The sequence below is a fragment of the Diospyros lotus genome, chromosome 13 (genome assembly GCF_014633365.1).
Source record: "Diospyros lotus cultivar Yz01 chromosome 13, ASM1463336v1, whole genome shotgun sequence".
NCBI lineage: Eukaryota > Viridiplantae > Streptophyta > Magnoliopsida > Ericales > Ebenaceae > Diospyros > Diospyros lotus.
Window position 1 is genome coordinate 14,809,973 of NC_068350.1, and position 20,370 is coordinate 14,830,342.

The following is a 20,370-nucleotide window of genomic DNA, read 5'->3' on the forward strand; positions in this document are numbered from 1 at the left end:
TACGCTCACACTAAAGGCCATACATATAACACAAGTGCACCCGCCACCGCCAAGCTCTTATTTATGCGTAAAATGTCCCACATTCAAAATTGCTGTTTAAAGAATGAATTGCCATCACCATCACCATCACCATCACCATCCATCTCATTAGTAGTTCTTACCTAAGTTTAAGTTGTATACAAAGTCTTAGTTGGAGGTGAAGGACGGAGTCGTATATCTATCAAGTTGGAAGAACAAGAGGGTGTAGCTGCAAACGCAAACAATAATGGGGTAGTAGGGCCTAAGGGTGGGTGGCTGATCATCACAAATCAATATTGAAAAGGTTGGTGAAAATGGGAATAAAGCAAACGAAATACGACCCAATAGATAGCACTGTCATGGTCATGGATTGGCAAGGGTTTGTCGTGATAAGTGTAAGCGATTAACATTCTGAATATTACAACTTTATTGGTTTTTCATGAGAAAGGGTAAAGAATTAGGAGTTAAAACGAAACTTGAGAATAGACCAACCCTGCCCCAGACGTTGGATTAGGCATTATCCTTCACATCTAATGTGCCATAAAAGTCTCAACAATAAACCTCTTCACTTTTTAAAACTTAGATCACCATGGTGGATAACGTTCTGGAATCAAGAGACTCAAAACTCTAAGACTCCTAACCCCACATTTTTATCCATCATTAAACGACCTCCTTGGCAATGAAATATTAAATACAACTTTTATGCACTAAAGACAGTCCATCACTCAATCCTTTTCAGGTTTCTAATAGTACTAACAATCATAAGCTTTAACTCCACCCATATGCCGCAGGCAAGACGTGATTTCAACAAGGTAAAATAGACATTAACTAGAAAAAAATGGTCTGATGAAACTAAAAGAAAAAAGAAAAAACCAAAAAGGTCCGGGCCTAGAAGCAGGGTCCAACAATGCAGTCCGTAAGATTATTCTGAAGTTGTTACACCAAAGGAAATCGAATGTTTAGTACACTTGCGGAAGATCTTGAAATGCCCCCCCAACAATTCAAATATATAATCTGACTGCTTTCTAAAATGGTGCATCCAACAAAAAATAATCGAATTAAAATTCTGTTTTCTACGGGAAGTGGAGAACCTGATGTTGAAATAAATTTAGAAGGAAACTCCACCCTGAGGAATTCTTCTCTCGACTCTACCAACTCTCTGGGGAGGCCAGATAATGTGGGTAACTCTCCCCTGAACCAATCCCAATGGAATCTGCCAAAATGATATAGTCAGCAATTTATTAAGTCAGTGGTAATAAGAAGATATACCTAATGGTAGATAAATTAAAATGTGATTTATATTGATCTCTCTCTCTTTCTCTTTCTTCCCCTCACACTGGGATAATTTCTATTATTTTAAAAGCTCGACCTTGGATCAAATGCAATATGGAAATACATATGAAAATACAACTATAAATTTTCTGTAAAAAATTAAAGGTAACTATTAAACTAAATCATCCATACAGTAATTATACTACTGGCTTTTAGCAATTTCTGAGCAATGCTACTTTAGGCTCCCTAAAGAAGTAAGCACTCACCATATTTCAGAGATTAATATTAACTCGCGGAATTGAGTAAGTTGCTCTTCCTTGTTATTTCAATTAGCAAGAGCAAAACCTTTAATTAGTAATACCATTGGGCTTACAAGGGCTTCACATATTTAATCCTTCTCTCTTTTGCCCTTGTAATGAGTCCATTTAATGCATATTCAGTTATTTTTTCTATAATTTTCAGGAGTTGGTAATTTTTTTAAAACAATTTCATTTTTCTAATAATACATGTTTATACTATTGTAATATATATTTTTTATTTTTTAAATATTAAAAATTCAAAATTTCTAAGGCTTACATCCCAGTGCCTTGGAGGCCACCTCACCAAAAGTAAAATGCCCCTCCTTGCACCTTCGCCTCTAAGACGTTCTCAAAGCACAGCCAAAGAAAAGACAATAGCTAAGTACCATACCAACCGAGGCTGCATTTTTTATATTCATTTATTAGTGCTAGTAAAGAATCCACTCTAGATGGAATGCAACAACCCCAAGCCGTAACCACACCACGTGGGGCTATCCTAAGACGGAATAAAAAAAAATAGCCATAGATTCTAATTCGTCAATCATCTCCATGCATGGCCACATTCTACCTAAATACTATTCACACAAAATCAAAGACCTACAATTGATAATTAGGCAACTGCACAAGATATAAAGCCCTACTACTGCCAATGAAAAGATCCTCACTCTGTAAACACAAAAATACAAAGTTCAGAGTAACATACAGGGCCAAAAGATCTTGAATCCAAGCTAGAAGTGGAATTGTCTCCCTCAACCCAACAATGGCCTTCTGGAACCCTAAGAATATCATGGGAATAATGGCTTGTGATCCAGTCGCCTGGCAAGGCAGTTATTCTCTTTATATGTTTCTCCCTGTGGTCACTTGGCGAGCTGCAAAAGATTGCATGCTAGCACAATCAGTATTAAACATTAAACTATTGATATAAAAAGAGGAGGCACGGTATATTTACTGAAAGCATGTTTGAGAAATATGGAAGGGTGCTAAATATTCTTAATATCATGCTAAACATCATATATGCTCACAGTTCAAGAGTCCAAACTGGTCTGTCCTAGTATTGATGAAAACCTGATATTTATGTCTGCCAAAAGTGATGCACGACGTAGGAGTACAACTGAATAAGTTCACTACAAGCTAATAGAACAAGTAGTGAGCCATTTACTTGTCAAGAAACCTGACAACCAATCCATAGACCAAGCTCAAGCAAGCCTTTGCATGCATTAGCCAGCATCACAAAACACAGACACACACACACACACACACGCATACTGCTGCAAACTTTGAGAGCTAAAGTTGCTATAAGCTAATAGAGTAAAATCATGATCCATTCATTTATCAAGTAACATGACAGAATCATCAGTCCATAGACAAAGCTCAAGCAGATATTTGCAAGCCTTTGCAAGGGTCGCACACACTGAAATGCTATGAGACGGGATTGCCTATATCCCAATCTTTTTTGTAATTATTATATCACATGCAGATTTAATTTGATTCAGGTCTTATACTGGTGGAACATAAAACCAAACTTGACCTTGATATTGATATAAAAATGTCAATTTTGAGTCAGAGCTTGCTTGTTGAGAAGGCAGTTCTTCAAGACCAAACTTGACCTTGATATTGATATAAAAAAATGTCAATTTTGAGTCAGAGCTTGCTTGTTGAGAAGGCAGTTCTTCAAGAAAGCTAAAGCTTGTTCTGTTCAGAGATGCAGGCTCGCTTAACATGTCTTGGATTTTATTTAAGACAACTTCTCATACTTATCTTCCTAAACTGGTACCTGACAAGTCCTAAGATGCTGGAGACACTACTCAAGATGGTTTGATCATGTGAAAAGAAAGCCAATAGAGGCTCTTGTGAGAGAGGTGATGACATCGAAAGTATAATTAGCCAAAAAAGTTGGTGGGAGATACTTAGATATGTTATTAAGTATATGGGCATTATTGAAAAAAGGATAGTGGATAGAAATGAACGGGAATCTAAAATTCATGTACCCAACCTCACATATTGAGATAAAGGTTTGGTATATTGTTATAGAGACCCAAAATATCATTTTAATCACTGCCCCAACTCAAAGCAATCTAGCATCGACAGTCTTACCCCAACGATCACTTGCAAACATCCCAATATTCTCCTATGGGCTCTATTGAACTATTAACCACCACCTCATTTAAAAGCTTTAAGCTGGAAAATTAGGGGGTTAACATGATATTTTATATTATTGTTTTTACTCTCAACATGCCCCCTCACTTATGCTAGGTTTTACTATATAACTAGTCCAAACATGTGCAATAAGTTAAATATTATAGTAGCAATGAGGTTTGAACTCAAGACCTTTGCACATTCTGATACCATATTGAATTGTTAATCATTACCTAATTTAAAAGCTTAATTGGGTAGATAGATAGTTAATTTTATATTATTATTTTTACTCTCAACAAGCTCAACTAATCTAAACCCATATGCATTAGTACCAAGACCCAACAAAGGAAGGAATATTTATTCACAATCAATTAGCCTCCACTTTGAAGAAGCTCCTATGAGGCATTAACAACCATACAAGCATGCAATTTACAATATCTTCTCACAAAATGCAGAAGGGCTAGTGAACAACAGTAAGTAAGATTTACCGGAAAACTACCACATCACCATGTGAGAACTTGTACTTTTCAAGGCAAAATTTCTCCACCAAAACAAAGTCATCTGGAATGATATCTCAGTGAATGATGAAATGGATCTGTTATTGAGGTAAAACACTTTGAATGAACTTTTTATGCAAAATGTTACCAGCCAATCTAATAGAAGAGCTGCCGTGGGGATTGAGTGTGGGCGACATTGAGACACCTCGGATGGGAACAATACTTACATAACGATCTGAAACAGTCAGGGCTATGAGCCCAAAGGTGACATACTTCTTTGTAAAACTCCATAGAAAATTGTGGGTTCCCATATCAGTATTTTGTTAGAGACTGGTCAGGTTAAGAAGGAAAACATCTGCATAGAAAGATGTCAGAGAATAAATTTGGATCAAAACATGTAGCACCTTTGATTGATGTTGAAGAATAACCTCAGATAGTAAGTCACTTGAAGAGAGAAATATTGTGCATTTATAACCAGTAAAGACTAGTTCACTACAAGAAAACAGCCAATTTACACAGATTTTAGTTTTCCAACGAGTATCAGGCCAAATGGACCCATGCTTTTGGGTGCTGGAAAAGCTAAGAACAATGTGAGTTTCAACTTTCAACTTTCAACATAATGGGCACAAAGTGTCTACTCTCACAAAGGAAGTTCCCATGTTTGGTGGCTTTAGCTTTTTCCTATTGTACAAAGCAGTGGCCCAGACTACATCTCATTTGTGTCTTAGTTTGGAATGTCAAATATTCTAATTATTATTTATTTCTTTCAACTCCAAGGAAAGTTATTCAAGTAATAAAAAATCTATTTTCACATTTATTATTTGGATATGCTTTACTTAAATAATGCACATGGTCAAATAAGAGGTGTCAAATGGAATGAAGGAAGAATTACATTCACATATAGCACAACACAGATTTGTAACTTCTTGATTTTTCAAGGCTTTGACAGTTAAGAAGAGGATAGAGATACTCATAAAATCACTAAATCACAGTACTTATGCAAAATTCCACTACAAAAGTTCCAGTGAAATTAAATTGCAGCTGTCTCTTCTGTCTTGTTCCCATTGCTGCATGTTTTATGTTTTCTTTTCCTTTTTTTTTTTTTCTTTTTTGCTTGGTAGATTTGAAGTTTTCACATGGCATTAATCACAGAGAGATTAGGATGACAATCGATAGACCCATTATAATTAAAAGAAAAACCTTTAAAAATCAGAGGATCAACAAATAACACAAGCAACGGTTAACAGGCAGTATCACATCATCCATGGCATAACACATACAATGCCACTAGGAACACGAGGGCCAAACCATAATGATAGCCTACAAACAAATGCAGATGACAAAGTAGTCACAACTGCTAAATTAACAGACACTACCTTGATAATTATGAATATTCCTAGCACTGGAATCAACAGCTTCAAAATCTGCCAAAAAGAACCCACCCAAATCCAAGCCAATCCCCATCACAGATTGCAAACTGATTCAGACAACTAGAGAAACCAATGCACAGGGCTTTTTTCTCCATATCAAATTCTCCATTTTATCAAACATATTCAACACATTTGCCCCAAATTTTAAGCCCTAATCAAACCCCTTGACATATTTTCTCCAGAAGCCGAAAAAGGATATGAGAGGCTATTTACCTGAGCGGATCATGAGAGGCTATTTATCTCAGCAGATCGTCAACTAGAGAGAGTGGTGAGAGGCAGAGAGGGTGAGACCATGAGAGATATGAGAGTAAGAGAGCGGGAGGCAGAGAGGGATGAGACAGAGAGTAGGTTTCATTCAAGTTTGTTTACTTTGTGGTGCTACAGTATAAGTAAAAATAAATAAGAAATTTTAAATGAAAACTTAGGTCTGTTTAGATGAAATGAAGCTGCATTAAGAAATATCAAGAAGAAATATCCAAAGACACTAGCAAAAGAATATCAAGATAGAAATCATCCTGCCAAACACAACAACCAGACAGACACAATCCCTTCTAAGCTAAACTCTGAGTACTCGATTACCTACCAGGCAAACATGAACAAACCAAAATGAAAAAACTGAAAGACGAGAATGGAGAGCTTGGAGCCCATGCAGTGAATTAAGGTCCCTTTGATGCCACGAATCAGCCACAATCACTAGACAGTCCCCTTCAATTAAAATATTGGTAAGGCCCCTTTCACAAGTGATATGCAAACCCACATATAACGCATAGGCTTCAATGCAATTAACATAAGGGGTAAATGGAATGGAAGCTACAACAGCCAAAACTATGAATGAGAACCACGAACACAAGCCCCCACACTAGCGCAACACTCTAGGAAATTGGCAGCCCCATTAAAATTAAGCTTAAAATACCCATCTGCCAAGACTGCCACTGCCTTAGAGAATGGAAAGCAGCACTGGTCAAAACAACATGAGAATTAGCATCAGCAAAATATCCTAACATACTGGGTAACGAAATCAGCTACAATGGAAAAGTCAAGAACGACACATCATGAAGTACATGATTGAGAAGGAACCATATGTGCCAACTAGTCAAAAAAATCATTAACCGCTCCAGTTGCACCAGATGAAGAAATTGACAGAACACATATTAGGGTTGTCAAAGGGGCCAAGCCAGCCTAGCCTGACCCGAGCATGTGCCCGTAAGAAAAAGGTCAGGTTGAGCCCACCCCATTCCTTACAAACCTAGGCCCCACTAGGCTCATGAGAACACCTAGGGTGAGCTAAGCCGGGCCCAAGTTTGTGAGCCTGAATGGGTCGAGCCAAACAAAATCCCATCAAGCCAACCCTTTAAAACTAATGTTTAAAATGACATTTTTATTTAACGAAAATGATATAAAAATATTTTTAAAAATACAGATTCCACTTAGAAGTCAGTAGTTTTGCTTTATAGTTTTTAATGACCAATTCCTATTACACATTTTGTTAAATCATTTGTATTAGATTAGTTGTTTGTCTCGAGTAAAGCAGTTTATGTCGGGGTGTATTTGTTATTTCACCTAGTTGTTTGTTTGATTAGTTATATCCCTAGTTTTCGGTTATTTAAATCCTTGTGTAGTCCGCCCTTATGTTCTATAAATAAGGGGTAGGGGAGCCTTTATTTTCTCACCAGTTCTTTATGCTATCTTGCGGAATTCTGAGCGAGTATGTACTGTGTAAGAGGAAAGCGTTTGAGAGCTTTGTAATCTGTTCTAGTTCTCTGTATAGCCTGGGTATTGGGTTGTGAGAGAGAGAGAGTTTATGACCAGTATATACAATCGATTATGATATTCAAGATAGTGGAGAAATGCACTAAAGGCAGTCTAGATGTAGGTTTCCTTAAGGGAAACTAAATCAGGATAAATCTTTGGTTTTTTGTGTTTGAATGTTCTTCAAATTTCCAGTTTTCATATTTTGTTCTCTAAGCCAGTTCGAGTATGAGTTATTCCGTTAGTCTTGAGGGTAGAGTATTTGAGTAAGACAAAAGATTGAGTCTACAACTTGGCATCAGAGCTGGGTCATCTCTGCCGATCAAGAAACTCAAAAGGAGGAATCAAGTCCCAGTAGAAAGAAATGGCATCATCTTCATCAAGGTACGATATAGAGAAATTTGATGGTACAAATGACTTTTCTGTGGAAAATTAAGATGAAAGCCCTCCTCGGAAATCTTGGCCTTGAGGAGGCGCTAAAAGAAGAGAAGGAAATGTCAAAATCTCTCATAGCAAAACAGAAGCAGGAGATCACCAAGAAAGCTTTCAATACCTTAATATTGAGCCTTTGTGACAAGGTTCTCTGGGAAGTATCTAAGATGAAGACAGCAGAAGAAATATGGAAGAAGTTGGACAGCCTATACCTAAAGAAGACTCTGTCCAGCCGTCTCTTCCTTAAAGCTAGGTTCTTTACATTTAAAATGCAAGATCATCATAAACTTCAAGATCACGTAGATGAATTTAATAAACTATGTCTAGATCTTGAGAATATAAATATAAAATATGATGATGAGGATAAGGGCCTAGTTTTACTTCATTCATTACCTAGGTCTTATGAGACGTTTGTAGATATTCTACAACACGGTAGGTATAAGCTGTTCTTAGATGACATTATTGGTGCCCTAAACTCCAAAGAATTGAGGTTTAAATTGGATGGCAGATCCTCATCTGGAGATGCCTTGACTATAAGATCTAGAAGCCTTAAGAAAGACTCCAAAGGCAAGGGAAAATCTAGGTCAAAATCTAGGACAGGAAAGAATCCTATAAGATGCTACCTCTGTCATGAAGAAGGCCACATTAAGAGAAACTGCCCAAGAAAAAGAAGGATGTTCTTGATAAGGAAAAGTCAGACGGGGGTGTAAATATATGTGAACTAGGGTATGATAGTGCTGATGTAGTAATAGTTTCCAAAATAGTAGACAGTAATGAATGGGTCATGGATTCTCGCTGCTCGTTTCATATGACACCTAAGAAACATTGGCTGCAAAATTATCAAATAATTAATGGGAGAAAGGTTTTACTAGGAAATGATCATGAGTGCAAAGTTCTAGGAGTGGGGGATGTAAGGTTAAGGTTGCATGATGGATCCCATAGAACCCTTTCTGAAGTTAGGTATGTTCCTAAACTCAAGAGAAATTTTATATCTCTTGGTGAGTTGGATAGGAGTGGCCTAAAATTTAAGGGTGAGAGTGGAACCTTAAAAATATCCAAAGGATCTTTAGTATGCATGAAGATTGTGATGCAGAATGGTATATATTTTCTGCAAGCAACCACCTTAAGTGGTGAAGCTGCAGTAGTTAACAGCAATATCCAAAATCAGGCAAGGCTGTGGCATTTAAGAATCTCACATATAAGTGAGCAAGGGCTAAAAAAACTTGTCAAACAAGAAATTTTGGGTCAAGAACAGGTCACTGAATTAAGTAAGTGTGAATCCTGTATTTATGGCAAAGCTGCCAAAATAAAACATTAAAGTTTTCAATTAACTAAACATGTGAGTAAACAGGTATCATCTCATGTAAAACAAATAATAGTATAAAATACAAAGTATGCAATTAATATAACATGGCCTATCTACTCACCTGGTAACTAGAGAATTGAGTCTGACTAAGCCCTCCTTGGGTTGACTCCATGAATCCTAAATAGACACATTTAACAAAACATCACACAATAATATTGAGAATGGATACACAAGTTAAGCCTACACTTGCTAAGCTATATATTCTATCTAGTTTGACAACTTTGACTAGATATACTAGCAAGTCAGGGGCTCACCTCGTTAGATTTTACGAAGTTACTTCATTTACACTGAATCCTTAGGTCTTGATAATCCTAATAAATAGAAACATAATTTGATTAATTTAATTAATAAGATTACTGACTGTGGCTAAATAAATATTTAAAGACTCGAGGCAAGCCTTGGGCTTTAGCCTTATAGCCCAAAATATTAATTTTTATAAGAAATGCCCACATAACTTAAAATCAAATGGCTTTTGTTTCTTGTAGACAAACATATATATATATATACACACACGCTCGCTCGCACACACATTTTTAGAATCTCTAAAATAATTTCTTGAGGCATGGGATTTACAGAATATTATTTGACAAAGATCAAATAAAGCTAAATATAATAAGATTAAAACAATACCCAATTTATAATGTCAAAGATAGAGAACCAATTCATAAATTAAGGAATTTAAAGGCTAAGTACTAAATTTTAGAAACTTAAAGAGTTAATTCATAATTTTATAAACTTTAGGCCCAACTCAAAATCTTAGAAACTTGAGGCCTACTTTATTTAAAATATTAAGGCCCAATTTCATAGTCTTATTATGATATGGTCCATATATTTTAAGTTTAAAGCCCAAAATTCAATGAATACAGCCAAACAGCCCCTTGGCTTGAAAATTGGAGGGGTAACCTAAAATGGTGGCGTTGCTGCCAGCTTGTGGTTCCGGTTGTCGAACCTGATCCAGGATTCCTCTGTCATGGTTATTGACATATCTAAAAATCGACATGATCCAACGATCAGATTTCTGTGATAGGGACCAGTCATTGGATTCCCCTGATAGCAGTGATCCATATGTCCAAATATGAGAATCATCCAATGACTAGATTTTAATAGATCTGAAAATAATATTCTAGGTCCAAACTTGTGTTTCTGAAAAAGCATCGCCGCCCACTGTCCATGGCATGTTCCGAAGATCAAAACCAACCATTGGACTCCCATTGGACCACTAACCCACATATCAGAAAATCAAAAGGATCTAAGGGTTGGATCTTAGTAGAAAAAACTAGGGTTTAAAAAATGGGTATTCCTCACATTTGTATACATTTAAATATACTGACAACGCGTGGATATATATAAATCATAAACAGAGGGGCCTGTCAAAAGTCTTTCCAGAGGGGTTAAAATCTGGTTGCTGCCAGTTGCCAGAAAACTGCCAGTCACTGTTTTCCTGATGAAAATTGAGAGATAGAGATAGTGCAGTGTGCGGTACAGGAAGGACAAGTGGAAGTACGAAAGGACTGCATTAGGCCAATCGATGGTGTACCGGTTGTTATGCCAATAGCAGCGTCAGACAGCTAAGTTGGTATGGAAGAACTGCTCTAGCAGGAAATCCTTCTCTGTACAAGTTCTCGGACAAGGTTTTTGAACAGAACATCTATAGGCAAGAGGTGAAAACACTGCAAGGTGTGAAGCGATCTCGTACTAAACAAAATGACTTTCACTTTCCATAACCAAAATAAAAGAAAGTCAATCTATTCCTGCAATTGACTTTCTAAGATAAGACATGAAAGACCGTATTTTTCAATGCAGTTGCTTTGAAAAGTTCTTCCCAACAATTAGGTTCACTGCCATCTGCTGCCATCATTGTAAGGTGCATCTTCTTCATCTTTCTCTTTTCTGTTTTGTTTTTCAACCCATTTTGCCTTGAATTTTCATCATCCATAATGAACAACCATCTCTATCAATTTGGTTGACTATCGCTGTCAAAAAACACCGTGAACCATCATAACCCACCCTTTCCTTCATTGTCAGAAACTAGGGTGAACCAATGAGTGTTAGAATATGATTTTGAGAAGGGGAATTCTCCCACAATTCAATGGAAAATTGCGCGAAATTGGCAAGATAACAGAGAGAGAGAGAGAGAGAAGAATAGGAAGACACAGAGAGAGAAAGAGAGGGAGAAAGATTGAGAGAATTGAGAGGAAATTTAATCAATTGTATTTAAACGTCCCTCTAAGGGTGGTCGCAGGAATGGGCTTAATACCAATCCTTTGTGGATTGGCACCAACATTTGAATTACATGTTCTACAATCTTCTATATAACCGCCCCCTTTCTACATCCTTCTACAAGTAACCACCCTCTTCTTTTATTACAATAATACCCTGGTACAATTATGATATCTTCCCGCCTTAGTAATTCTACTGGTTAGGTGACAATTCCCCCTTGATGTAATACCCCATATTGGCGTAAGGGTGTCACGTAATTTAGAGGAGTTTAATATACCGAAAAGTGGGTTTGATAGTAAAATAAATCGTCGAATCAGCGGCAGGGAATGCCTCAGAATTTATATGTTTAAAGAAAAGGATACGATATTAACGAGCGTCTCGAGACAAGATTTATGACACCGAAAGAAATCGGATCGGAATCGATTTTCAGTATAGTTATGATTCAGCCTAAGAAACTGAATTACCATAAGGGGCTTCCAAAAAGTCAATAGAACCCTGAGAGAGCTTCGGTTTTGTGTAAGGATCAACCCTGAAGTAGTTTCGGAATAAAACAAAGGTCCTAAGAAGGCGCAAAGACAAAATCGTCCTTATCGAATAAGCTTTGAGTTATTAATTTTGGATTTTAAGTATCTCATTGAGAATTAATTTGATGTTTGAGGGTGTAATTGTAATTAAAGAATTATCCAAATGAAATAAGGATGAAATTAGGAGTTCATGTGGTAAAATATCAAAGCTTGAGAACTTGAAATAAGGGCCAAAATGGCATTTGGAATAAGCTTGGGGTATTAGCTTTAGATTTCAAAATTCATTCCATTCTAGCTTTGGATTTTAAAACTCGATCCAATATGGCTTTGGATTTCAAGCAACATTTAATTCTAGTTTTGAGTCTTTGGAGTCCAAAGCTTATCAAGGGACAAGTGGCGACAGGTGATTGGTCTGAGAAACCTATAAATAAGGACCATGGGTTGTTCTCAAATCATTCCAAGGGAGTTTGAGGCTCGAGGAATTCTAAGGTGAGAAGCTATTCTTGAGAGAGGGGAGAAAATTCTGCAAGAAGAAGGGAAGGAATTGGAGGAGAAGTGAAGGAGAACGAGCCTCACCAAAGTTTTGGGTCTTCGTCGGAATTCATCCAAAACATTCAGAAAAACAGCGAGGTAAGTCCCATTTTTTGTAATAATCCTATAGAGGGGGAAGAGAGGGACCCGTAGGTTCAAACAGGGGTCGAATCGAAGTTAAAATGAAGGAGATATGGCCAAAATACAAAAGTGATGCAATGTTGTCGCGACGGCGCTTGAGATACATGCGCCGAGAAGGGTTGCGCGTGAAGGCGTGTAGGCCACCTTTTCAGGACGCATGAAGGTGTGGCTTCATGTGGGCCCATTTTCATTGAAAGTTTTCCGTTATGACCCATATTTAATGCCCTTCAACCCTATGTAAAAATATTGGAGGTTAAGTTTACTGAAACTCGTGTTTTTTACAGAAACCTAGGTCGTTTGCTGTGAAACCGTAACTTCCAAAGATAAACCTTCAAGGTGAGTGTTCTTACTTAAAAACCTAATTTATTGCAGTGTTATTAAAGGCCTAAAGCACACAAGGGTCTTGGAGCCTGAGGCGAAGGGTCTTGGAGCCTGAGGCGCAGGGTAAGGCGTGAGCCTAGTGAAACTAGGCGCAAATTAATAAAAATAATAAAAATAAAAATATATGTCCTAGTTGAAGAAAAATGTATAAAATAGATCATAACTTCTAATAATATTTTAACAAGCATGTTATAAAAAAAATATAAAATTCAACACATGCTAACTATGATATTTCCATGCTAGATCTTTTCTTCTACCAACAAAGCTACTATCAGGATTAGGATCAATAGTATTGGATGACATTTTAAATTTTCGATTCCTCCAAGATTCACAACATGTCAAACTAAAGAGATAATACTCAAACTCAAACAAGTGCCAATCATCATGCAAAATTCTAAACAAATACATAAACACTACAAGTCCACAATCAATAAACACTATAAGTCCACAATCAAGAAAATGTTTTCATTTTGAAAAATGATATTTTTCTAAATCTGGAAGATTAGCGCATTATAAGGAGATATATAAGAAAATGTTTTCATTTTGAAAAACTATTTCCCGATATTTTGATAGCTAATATTCATTGTTGTTAAAATGATTTTTAATGAATTTTTCAAGAAATAGTAGGTATGTATTTTGGGGATGGTAAAATCGTTAAATCCCGAGTTTGTACTAAAACCAAAATTCTATTTTCTTATTGTTATGGATTTTGAATTTTTAGATATTTTTATTGAATCTAAATGGGGGGTACTTTCTTATTTATATTTATATATTAAATAAAAGTAAAGTAAAATATAAATTAAAGAAAATGTGAACATTTACTTAAAGTAAAGAAATGTAAATATGTTGTAATGTATACATGCTGGAACCAAGAAAAGGGGAGGCTAGAACCAAGAATGGCAGCTGGTTTATTTAAGTATAATTTGAATTAGAATTAGATTTGATTAAAATATAGCAAGAAATCAATTCCAATTTAATATTTTCTTGAAATCTAAAAACTAATACTAAAATAAACTAGGCGCAGCCTTGGCACGCCTAAGCCCAAGGCTGCGCCTAAGGGCTTGGGTGTGCCCAAGCGTGCCTGGGCAGGTCTCGCCCACTTGATTTGTTGCTAGGCGCCAGGCTTGCGCCTGGTATCAAGGCGCGCCTTTAATAACACTAGTTTATTGTGAGTAGTTCTATCGAAAACTTGGTTTATTTTAAGTGGTTCGACCCTATACATGATTTGTTTATACAATTGAGTTGACTTGTGATAGGTTGTTTGCATACGAATAGTTCATCCAAAGTGGTTATTTACATGTGCATTGAATTTTGTATTTTAAATTATGTGCATGCAAATGTTGAGTTTATATGATGCATGATTTGTGTTGTGGCATTGGCATGTTTATGTGTGATGGCCTGGGTGTGCCCAGGCGTGTCTGGGCAGATCTCGCCTGCTTGATTTGTTGCTAGGCGCCAGGCTTGCGCCTAGTATCAAGGCGCGCCTTTAATAACAATGGTTTATTGTGAGTAGTTCTATCGAAAATTTGGTTTATTTTGGGTGGTTCGACCCTATACATGATTTGTTTATACAAATGAGTTGACTTGTTATAGGTTGTTTGCATACGGATGGCTCATCCAAAGTGGTTATTTACATGTGCATTGAATTTTGTATTTTAAATTATGTGCATGCAAATGTTGAGTTTATATGATGCATGATTTGTGTTGTGGCATTGGCATGTTTATGTGTGATCCATGTGGGGTGTGGGTTGTCAACCTATGTGTGGCACTTGAGTGATGACAGTCGGTATGCGTGCCAAGAATTAATGCTATGTGACCCGCTTGAGACAGGGCTGAGATGGACTTCACCTTACAGTACTCAAGTAGCGGGCCTGAGAGTGGATACCACCCTAGTTGTTGGCTTAAGTGGCGGGACTGAGAGTAGACACCACCCCAGGTGCCTTTGAGAAATAGCATTATTGCCTAGGTGGACGTTGATTCCAAGGATAGTGTTGATCATCTTGTGGCCAGGGTTGTGTTGAGATCTGAAATGCTTTTGAATAGGAGCGTAATGCATAACATGATACAGGGGTGATATCCGGGTTCATGCGTTGAGAGTGTTCCTCTTAAGCAGAATTGTGTTATGCCAATGTGTCGATGTGATTGTGTTGCCTTTAGAGAGATTGCAATTTCCCCGGTTAGGGTTAAGTGCTATGTGAGATTCTCTTAAGCTGGGACATGTTGGGATTTGTCAATTGTTTCATGGTCTTGCATATATTCATGAAAATATTTTTTAACTCTCACTTAGATGATTCAGTATCTAATTTGAACTTTGTCCCTGGAATATTCAAATGTTTCAGATGAAAGCAGTGGCGCTAAAAGAAAAGGGGTTATCGAGATGTAGCCGTCATTTACGTTGGTGATCTTTAGTGTATATTTTGTCTATGTTAGAGGTGTTAGTAGTTGTTGAGAGATGAGTCTCTATGTATTTTGTTTTGAAGATGTCATGTCAAACGATGGTTCGAATTCTATACTATGAATAAAGAAATTATGGTTATATATATTTGAGGTTTTGATTTTGCTTCCACTGAAGTGGTGATATTACTAGTCTTAACTTATTCTTTTAAGTTAATATGCTGAGATGGTAGATCGGGATTGTCGGGGTTTAAATTATGTTGAGCGAATGATTGTCAAAAAAAAAAAAAATCCCCGAAATTCTGAGTTAACACGTGCTTTGAAAAAATGGGACGTTACACTTAAGACCTTACTTATCCTTAAGAAGGTCAAAGTAGTCTTGCTGCCCTAGAAAACTGCTTCAAGAGGGATCAGGCAAATACTTCCATGTGTTATTTTTTGGGTGGAGGTTAGACCAATGCACGAGCACTTGCGTGATTAGTACCCTCTGCCTATGGATAACCCTCTTGCTCACTATGGCTATGGGTTCAACCTCTTGTTGAATTGCTTGAGCTACTGGGGGGTAGAGGGTACCCCCAAATGTCCTCCAAACGGGGAGTCATGTAGGGCTAGCAATACCTTTTTCTTGAGGGATTCATCCCCAATCACCATTCTCTCCTTGTACCCTAGCAATCCATTCCTTGTATAGCTAGGTCTACTAGCTGGATCAATAGCGAGTTGTTCCATAAATTCCTTGGTCCATTCTCCCTTATTATAGCTGGATGTTACTTCCAAATACCAATCAGGGGTAAGGGAAGTTATAATAGCTGAAGTCCTTTCTTCCAAGCACCAAGAGAGGGTATCAGCTGCTTTATTCTCATATCCTTTCCTGTATTGAATAACATAGTCGAGTCCTATTAGTTTTGGCATACCTTTTCCCTAAAAATGGGTATGAAGTTTCTGTTGTAACAAAAACTTTAGGCTTTCGTGATCAGTCATTAGGATGAATTTTCCCCCCTCAAGGTAATGTCTCCACTTCTCCACCGCTATTAGGACAGCCAGAAGTTCCTAATCGTATACACTGAGACCCATGTGTTAAGGGGACAATGCTTGACTGATAAAACCTAGGGGTCTGCCCCCCTACATCAGTACTTCCCGCACCCCACAATTACTAGCATTTGTTTCCAAATTTCCAATACAAAAGGTTGGTTGAAATCCGGGAGACTTAGTATAGGAATCTCACTCATGGCTTTTTGAGTCTTTCAAAAGCTTCCTCAACCTCCTCACCCCAATGGAATTCTTCCTTTTTCAATAACTCAGTCAATGGCTTACTGATGATGCCATAGTTTTTTATAAACCTTCAGTAATACCCCATAAGGCCCAAGAATCCCCTCAGGACTTTCACATTAGCAAGCTGTGGCCAAACAGTCATAGTTGCTACCTTTCGAGGGTCTGTACTTACTCCTGCCCCTGAGATAATGTGGCCAATGTACTCCACTTGGATTTGTGCAAATGCACATTTAGACTTCTTGATAAACAGCTTACTGAACCTAAGAACTTGTAGAGTGGTCCTTAAGTGCTCTAAGTGTTTAGAGAAGGTAGGGCTATAAACTAGGATATCATCAAAGAATATTAAAATAAATTGGCATAGGTAAGGCTCAAATATTTGGTTCATGAGAGCTTAAAAGGTTGTTGGAGTGTTGGTCAATCCAAAGGGCATCACCAAGAATTCGTAATGTCCTTGATGGATTCTAAATGCATTTTTGTGGATATTTTTAGGGTGCATACGTATCTAATGAAATCTCGAACGAAGGTTAAGTTTAAAGAAGACTTTGGCTCCATGTAACTCATCCGATAAGTCCTCAATGATAGGGATTGGGAATTTATTTTTATGGTAAGGGAATTAAGTTGGCGATAATCAACACAAAACTACCAACTGTCATCTTTCTTTTTGACTAGGAGTAAGGGAAAGGCATAAGGGCTACTACTTGGCCAAATGATAGACATTTGCAGCATGTCTTTGATCATTCATTCAATTTCAACTTTCTATTTTGGGGGATATCTGTATGAACGAAGGTTAACCGGCTTAGTGTTGGGTTTAAGTTGATAGTGTGGTCTAACGGTCTTAGAGGTGGTAAAACCTTAGGTTCCTCAAACAAGTCCCCAAATTCAGCTAAGAGCAAATCAAGAGAGTCTAGTTGGTTTACCTCCCAAGGAGTTTGGGCAGAGCTCTTAGAGATCAACATAAGCTTCCCACCATCCTTTGATTCTTCTTCCTCCAGCTCTAGGGCATGTATGGAGAATAGTTGGGCTACTTGTGTCCATTTACTCCTAAACAATTTCTACAACCTCTTGCCTGTGATTAGTTTATAGGTTCCCACCTTTGCACTACCAGTTAGGGTCATTCTTCTTCCTCATTTTTCAAAAGTCACTTCCATCTTATTAAAGTCAAAGCAAATTGGACTTGCTTCTTTCATCCAGTCCACTCCTAGGACCATATCACATTCCCCTAGCTTCAATAAACGTAGGTCAACCTCAAAATCTTCTCCTTGCATCTACCAACAAAACCCTACACATGCAAACTTGCACAACACTTTATGTTTGTTACCAACCGTGAGTGATAAGGGATGAGTTCCCGTTAGACAGCATTTCAGCTTCTTCCCTTCACCAAGGAAGCTATGAGTGCTTCCACTGGCAATGAGTATCATTAAACTGCTCTCCTTTGCTTTTCCTTCCACCTTTATGATTTTGCCGGTAGTCACCCCCCTTAGGGCAAGCAGTGAAATTTCCACCTTCTCTTCTTCTCCTTCCTCACCTTAGCAGCCTTCTTCCTCTACTTCTCCTTCTTCTTCATTTCCTTCCAGCAATAGCAGCTGGCGTTTACATTGATGCCCTAGAGAGTAGTTGTCTCCACATCTAAAGCAAAGGCCTGCCAGCCTCCTCTGCTCCATCAACTTCCCAACCAATGGTTGTGGGGGTGCTGGAAGAGCCAACCCCCTACTTCCTTATCCAATTGATCCTTCATTTTTATTCCATCCCTTACTCCCCTGTTGTAGGGGCATCACCTGGCATCCTTTATTCACTCCTTTCTGCTTTTTCATCAATGCTTCTACAGTTAACTCCTATAGCTTGGCACACTCTGCAGCTTGCTTGATCGTCTTAGGCTGAAACATCTGTTAGGCCTCAAATATGAGGCTTACACAATTCGGTAATTAAGTAGCCGTAGTAATTTGAATTGAGTGAGAGAGAGAGAGAGAGAGAAATAGAATTGGAGGGAGAAATTAAGAGAGAGATTGGAGGGAACAAAATTTGAGAGGGAATGAATTATGTCTAATTAATTCATAATTCCCATCCTCGGCGCCTGTTACCTTTTATAGGTTGCCTTTGGTTTTGACCGTCCAAATACAAGCAGCTTATAGCTATAACCGCAAAGTATTGCAGTATTTTATTACATGCATTCACCTAATGACAGCTTTACCCCAACCTACTAATTACAATCACACCCTTGGCCCGCCTTTGGGTCGTAACAAATTTTTCCCCCGTTGAAGCCTTTTTTGTCCCCAAGAAAGGATAGGAGATGAGCTGCTCTAGGGTACTGTTTCGGCAATTCTAGAAGGTACTCCCAAATAGTGTTTTTCGAATGTAGGTGGCTCCATTGGACAAGTACCTCTGTTAAGGGTAGTGTACCCTTGTAAGTAATCCTCTTACCTACAATAGCTTGCGGCTCCATAGTCACCTCCTGATCCTCATCCACCATAGGAAGGTTTTGGCTAGTTGTGGTTGTTGATTTCACTGCCTTTTTAAGCAGTGATACGTGGAACACCAAATGATTTAGTGTTCCCCTCGGGCAATTGTAGTTGGTAAGCTACCTTGCCTATCTTGGCCAGTACTATATAGGGCCCAAAATACTTACGACTCAATTTAGATACCGGGGTTGCTGAGAAGGAATGTTGGAGAAATCTCTTGACTTTCAAGTAGACCCTATCCCCCACACTAAACTTCGGGACAATTCTTCCTTTATTCGCTATTTCTTTTATTCTATTTTGAGCTGTTATGAGCTCCTTCTTCAATAGTTGTGTCATCTTCTCGCATTGTTGTAGATAGTTCTCCACTGTAGATACTATGCCGAGAGCATTCATCAAGGCAAGTAGGGTGGGAGCCTTGAACCCAAATAATGCTTCAAATGGAGACCTTTTTAGGGCACTGTGGTAGTTAGAATTGTACCACCATTATGCCATAGACAGCCATCGATTCCAACTCCTCGACTTGGCAAAGCATATACATCTTCGAAAAGACTAAGTATTGATTAACTCTCTCTGTTTGTCCATCGGTCTCAAGATGGTAGGCTGCGGACATGTGTAACCTTACTCCCAATCCTTTAAACAACTCTTGCCAAAAGTAGCTGGTAAAAATCTTATCTCAATCAAACACTATTGTCTTGGGAACCCCGTATATCTTTGCCACCATATCTAAAAACTGTCTCGCTACCTCTTGGACCATGAATGGGTGAGTGAGGCTCACAAAGTGAGCAAATTTTGTCAATCTGTCCACAATCACCATTATTACATCCCTACCCTTTGACTTAGGTAACATTTCAATAAAATCCATAGATATCCCCTCCCAAGCCTGTTCTGGAATTATTAGTGGTTGTAATAAGCCTGGTAAGGCCACATGTTCATGCTTGAATCTCTGGCAAGTAGGGAAAGATAATACAAACTCCCCTACTTCCCTCTTTAGCCCCGGCCAAAAGAAGAGTTGACTTACTTTGTACTAAGTAGCTCGAATCCTCGAATGGCCCCCAAGGGGTGAATCATGGAGGGATTGTAGAATTCTTCTTTTTACACCTTGATGATTTCCCACTACTATTCTGCCCTTGTACCTGATCAATCCGTTTGATAGTGTGTATCCCCTACTCCTTGTTGGTTCCACATCCAATTGCTCCTGTAACTCCTTAAGCCATTCAGTATGTTGATAAATGTCAGTGATCTCCTTTACCCAATC

The 20,370-nt window shown here is 38.0% G+C and overlaps 1 protein-coding gene across 5 annotated transcripts in view; it reads right to left on the reverse strand.

Annotated features, from left to right (window-relative positions):
• Nucleotides 1-903: 903 nt before the first annotated feature.
• The window catches only part of LOC127788643 (uncharacterized), a 31,658-nt gene continuing 12,191 nt past the window's right edge, over nt 904-20,370 (reverse strand). The window contains exons 2-8 of one of the 5 annotated variants that reach the window (XM_052317185.1): nt 9,454-9,510; nt 9,261-9,316; nt 5,599-6,609; nt 4,371-4,577; nt 4,214-4,286; nt 2,293-2,458; nt 904-1,231 (exon numbers count right to left, since the gene is read on the reverse strand). In XM_052317185.1, the coding sequence (XP_052173145.1) occupies nt 1,127-1,231; nt 2,293-2,458; nt 4,214-4,286; nt 4,371-4,533 (507 nt within the window). In that variant the 5' untranslated portion in view covers nt 4,534-4,577; nt 5,599-6,609; nt 9,261-9,316; nt 9,454-9,510 and the 3' untranslated portion in view covers nt 904-1,126. The remainder of the gene's footprint in view (nt 1,232-2,292; nt 2,459-4,213; nt 4,287-4,370; nt 4,578-5,598; nt 6,610-9,260; nt 9,317-9,453; nt 9,511-20,370) is intronic. The other 4 variants (XM_052317186.1, XM_052317183.1, XM_052317184.1 and 1 more) reach the window with 4 other exon arrangements.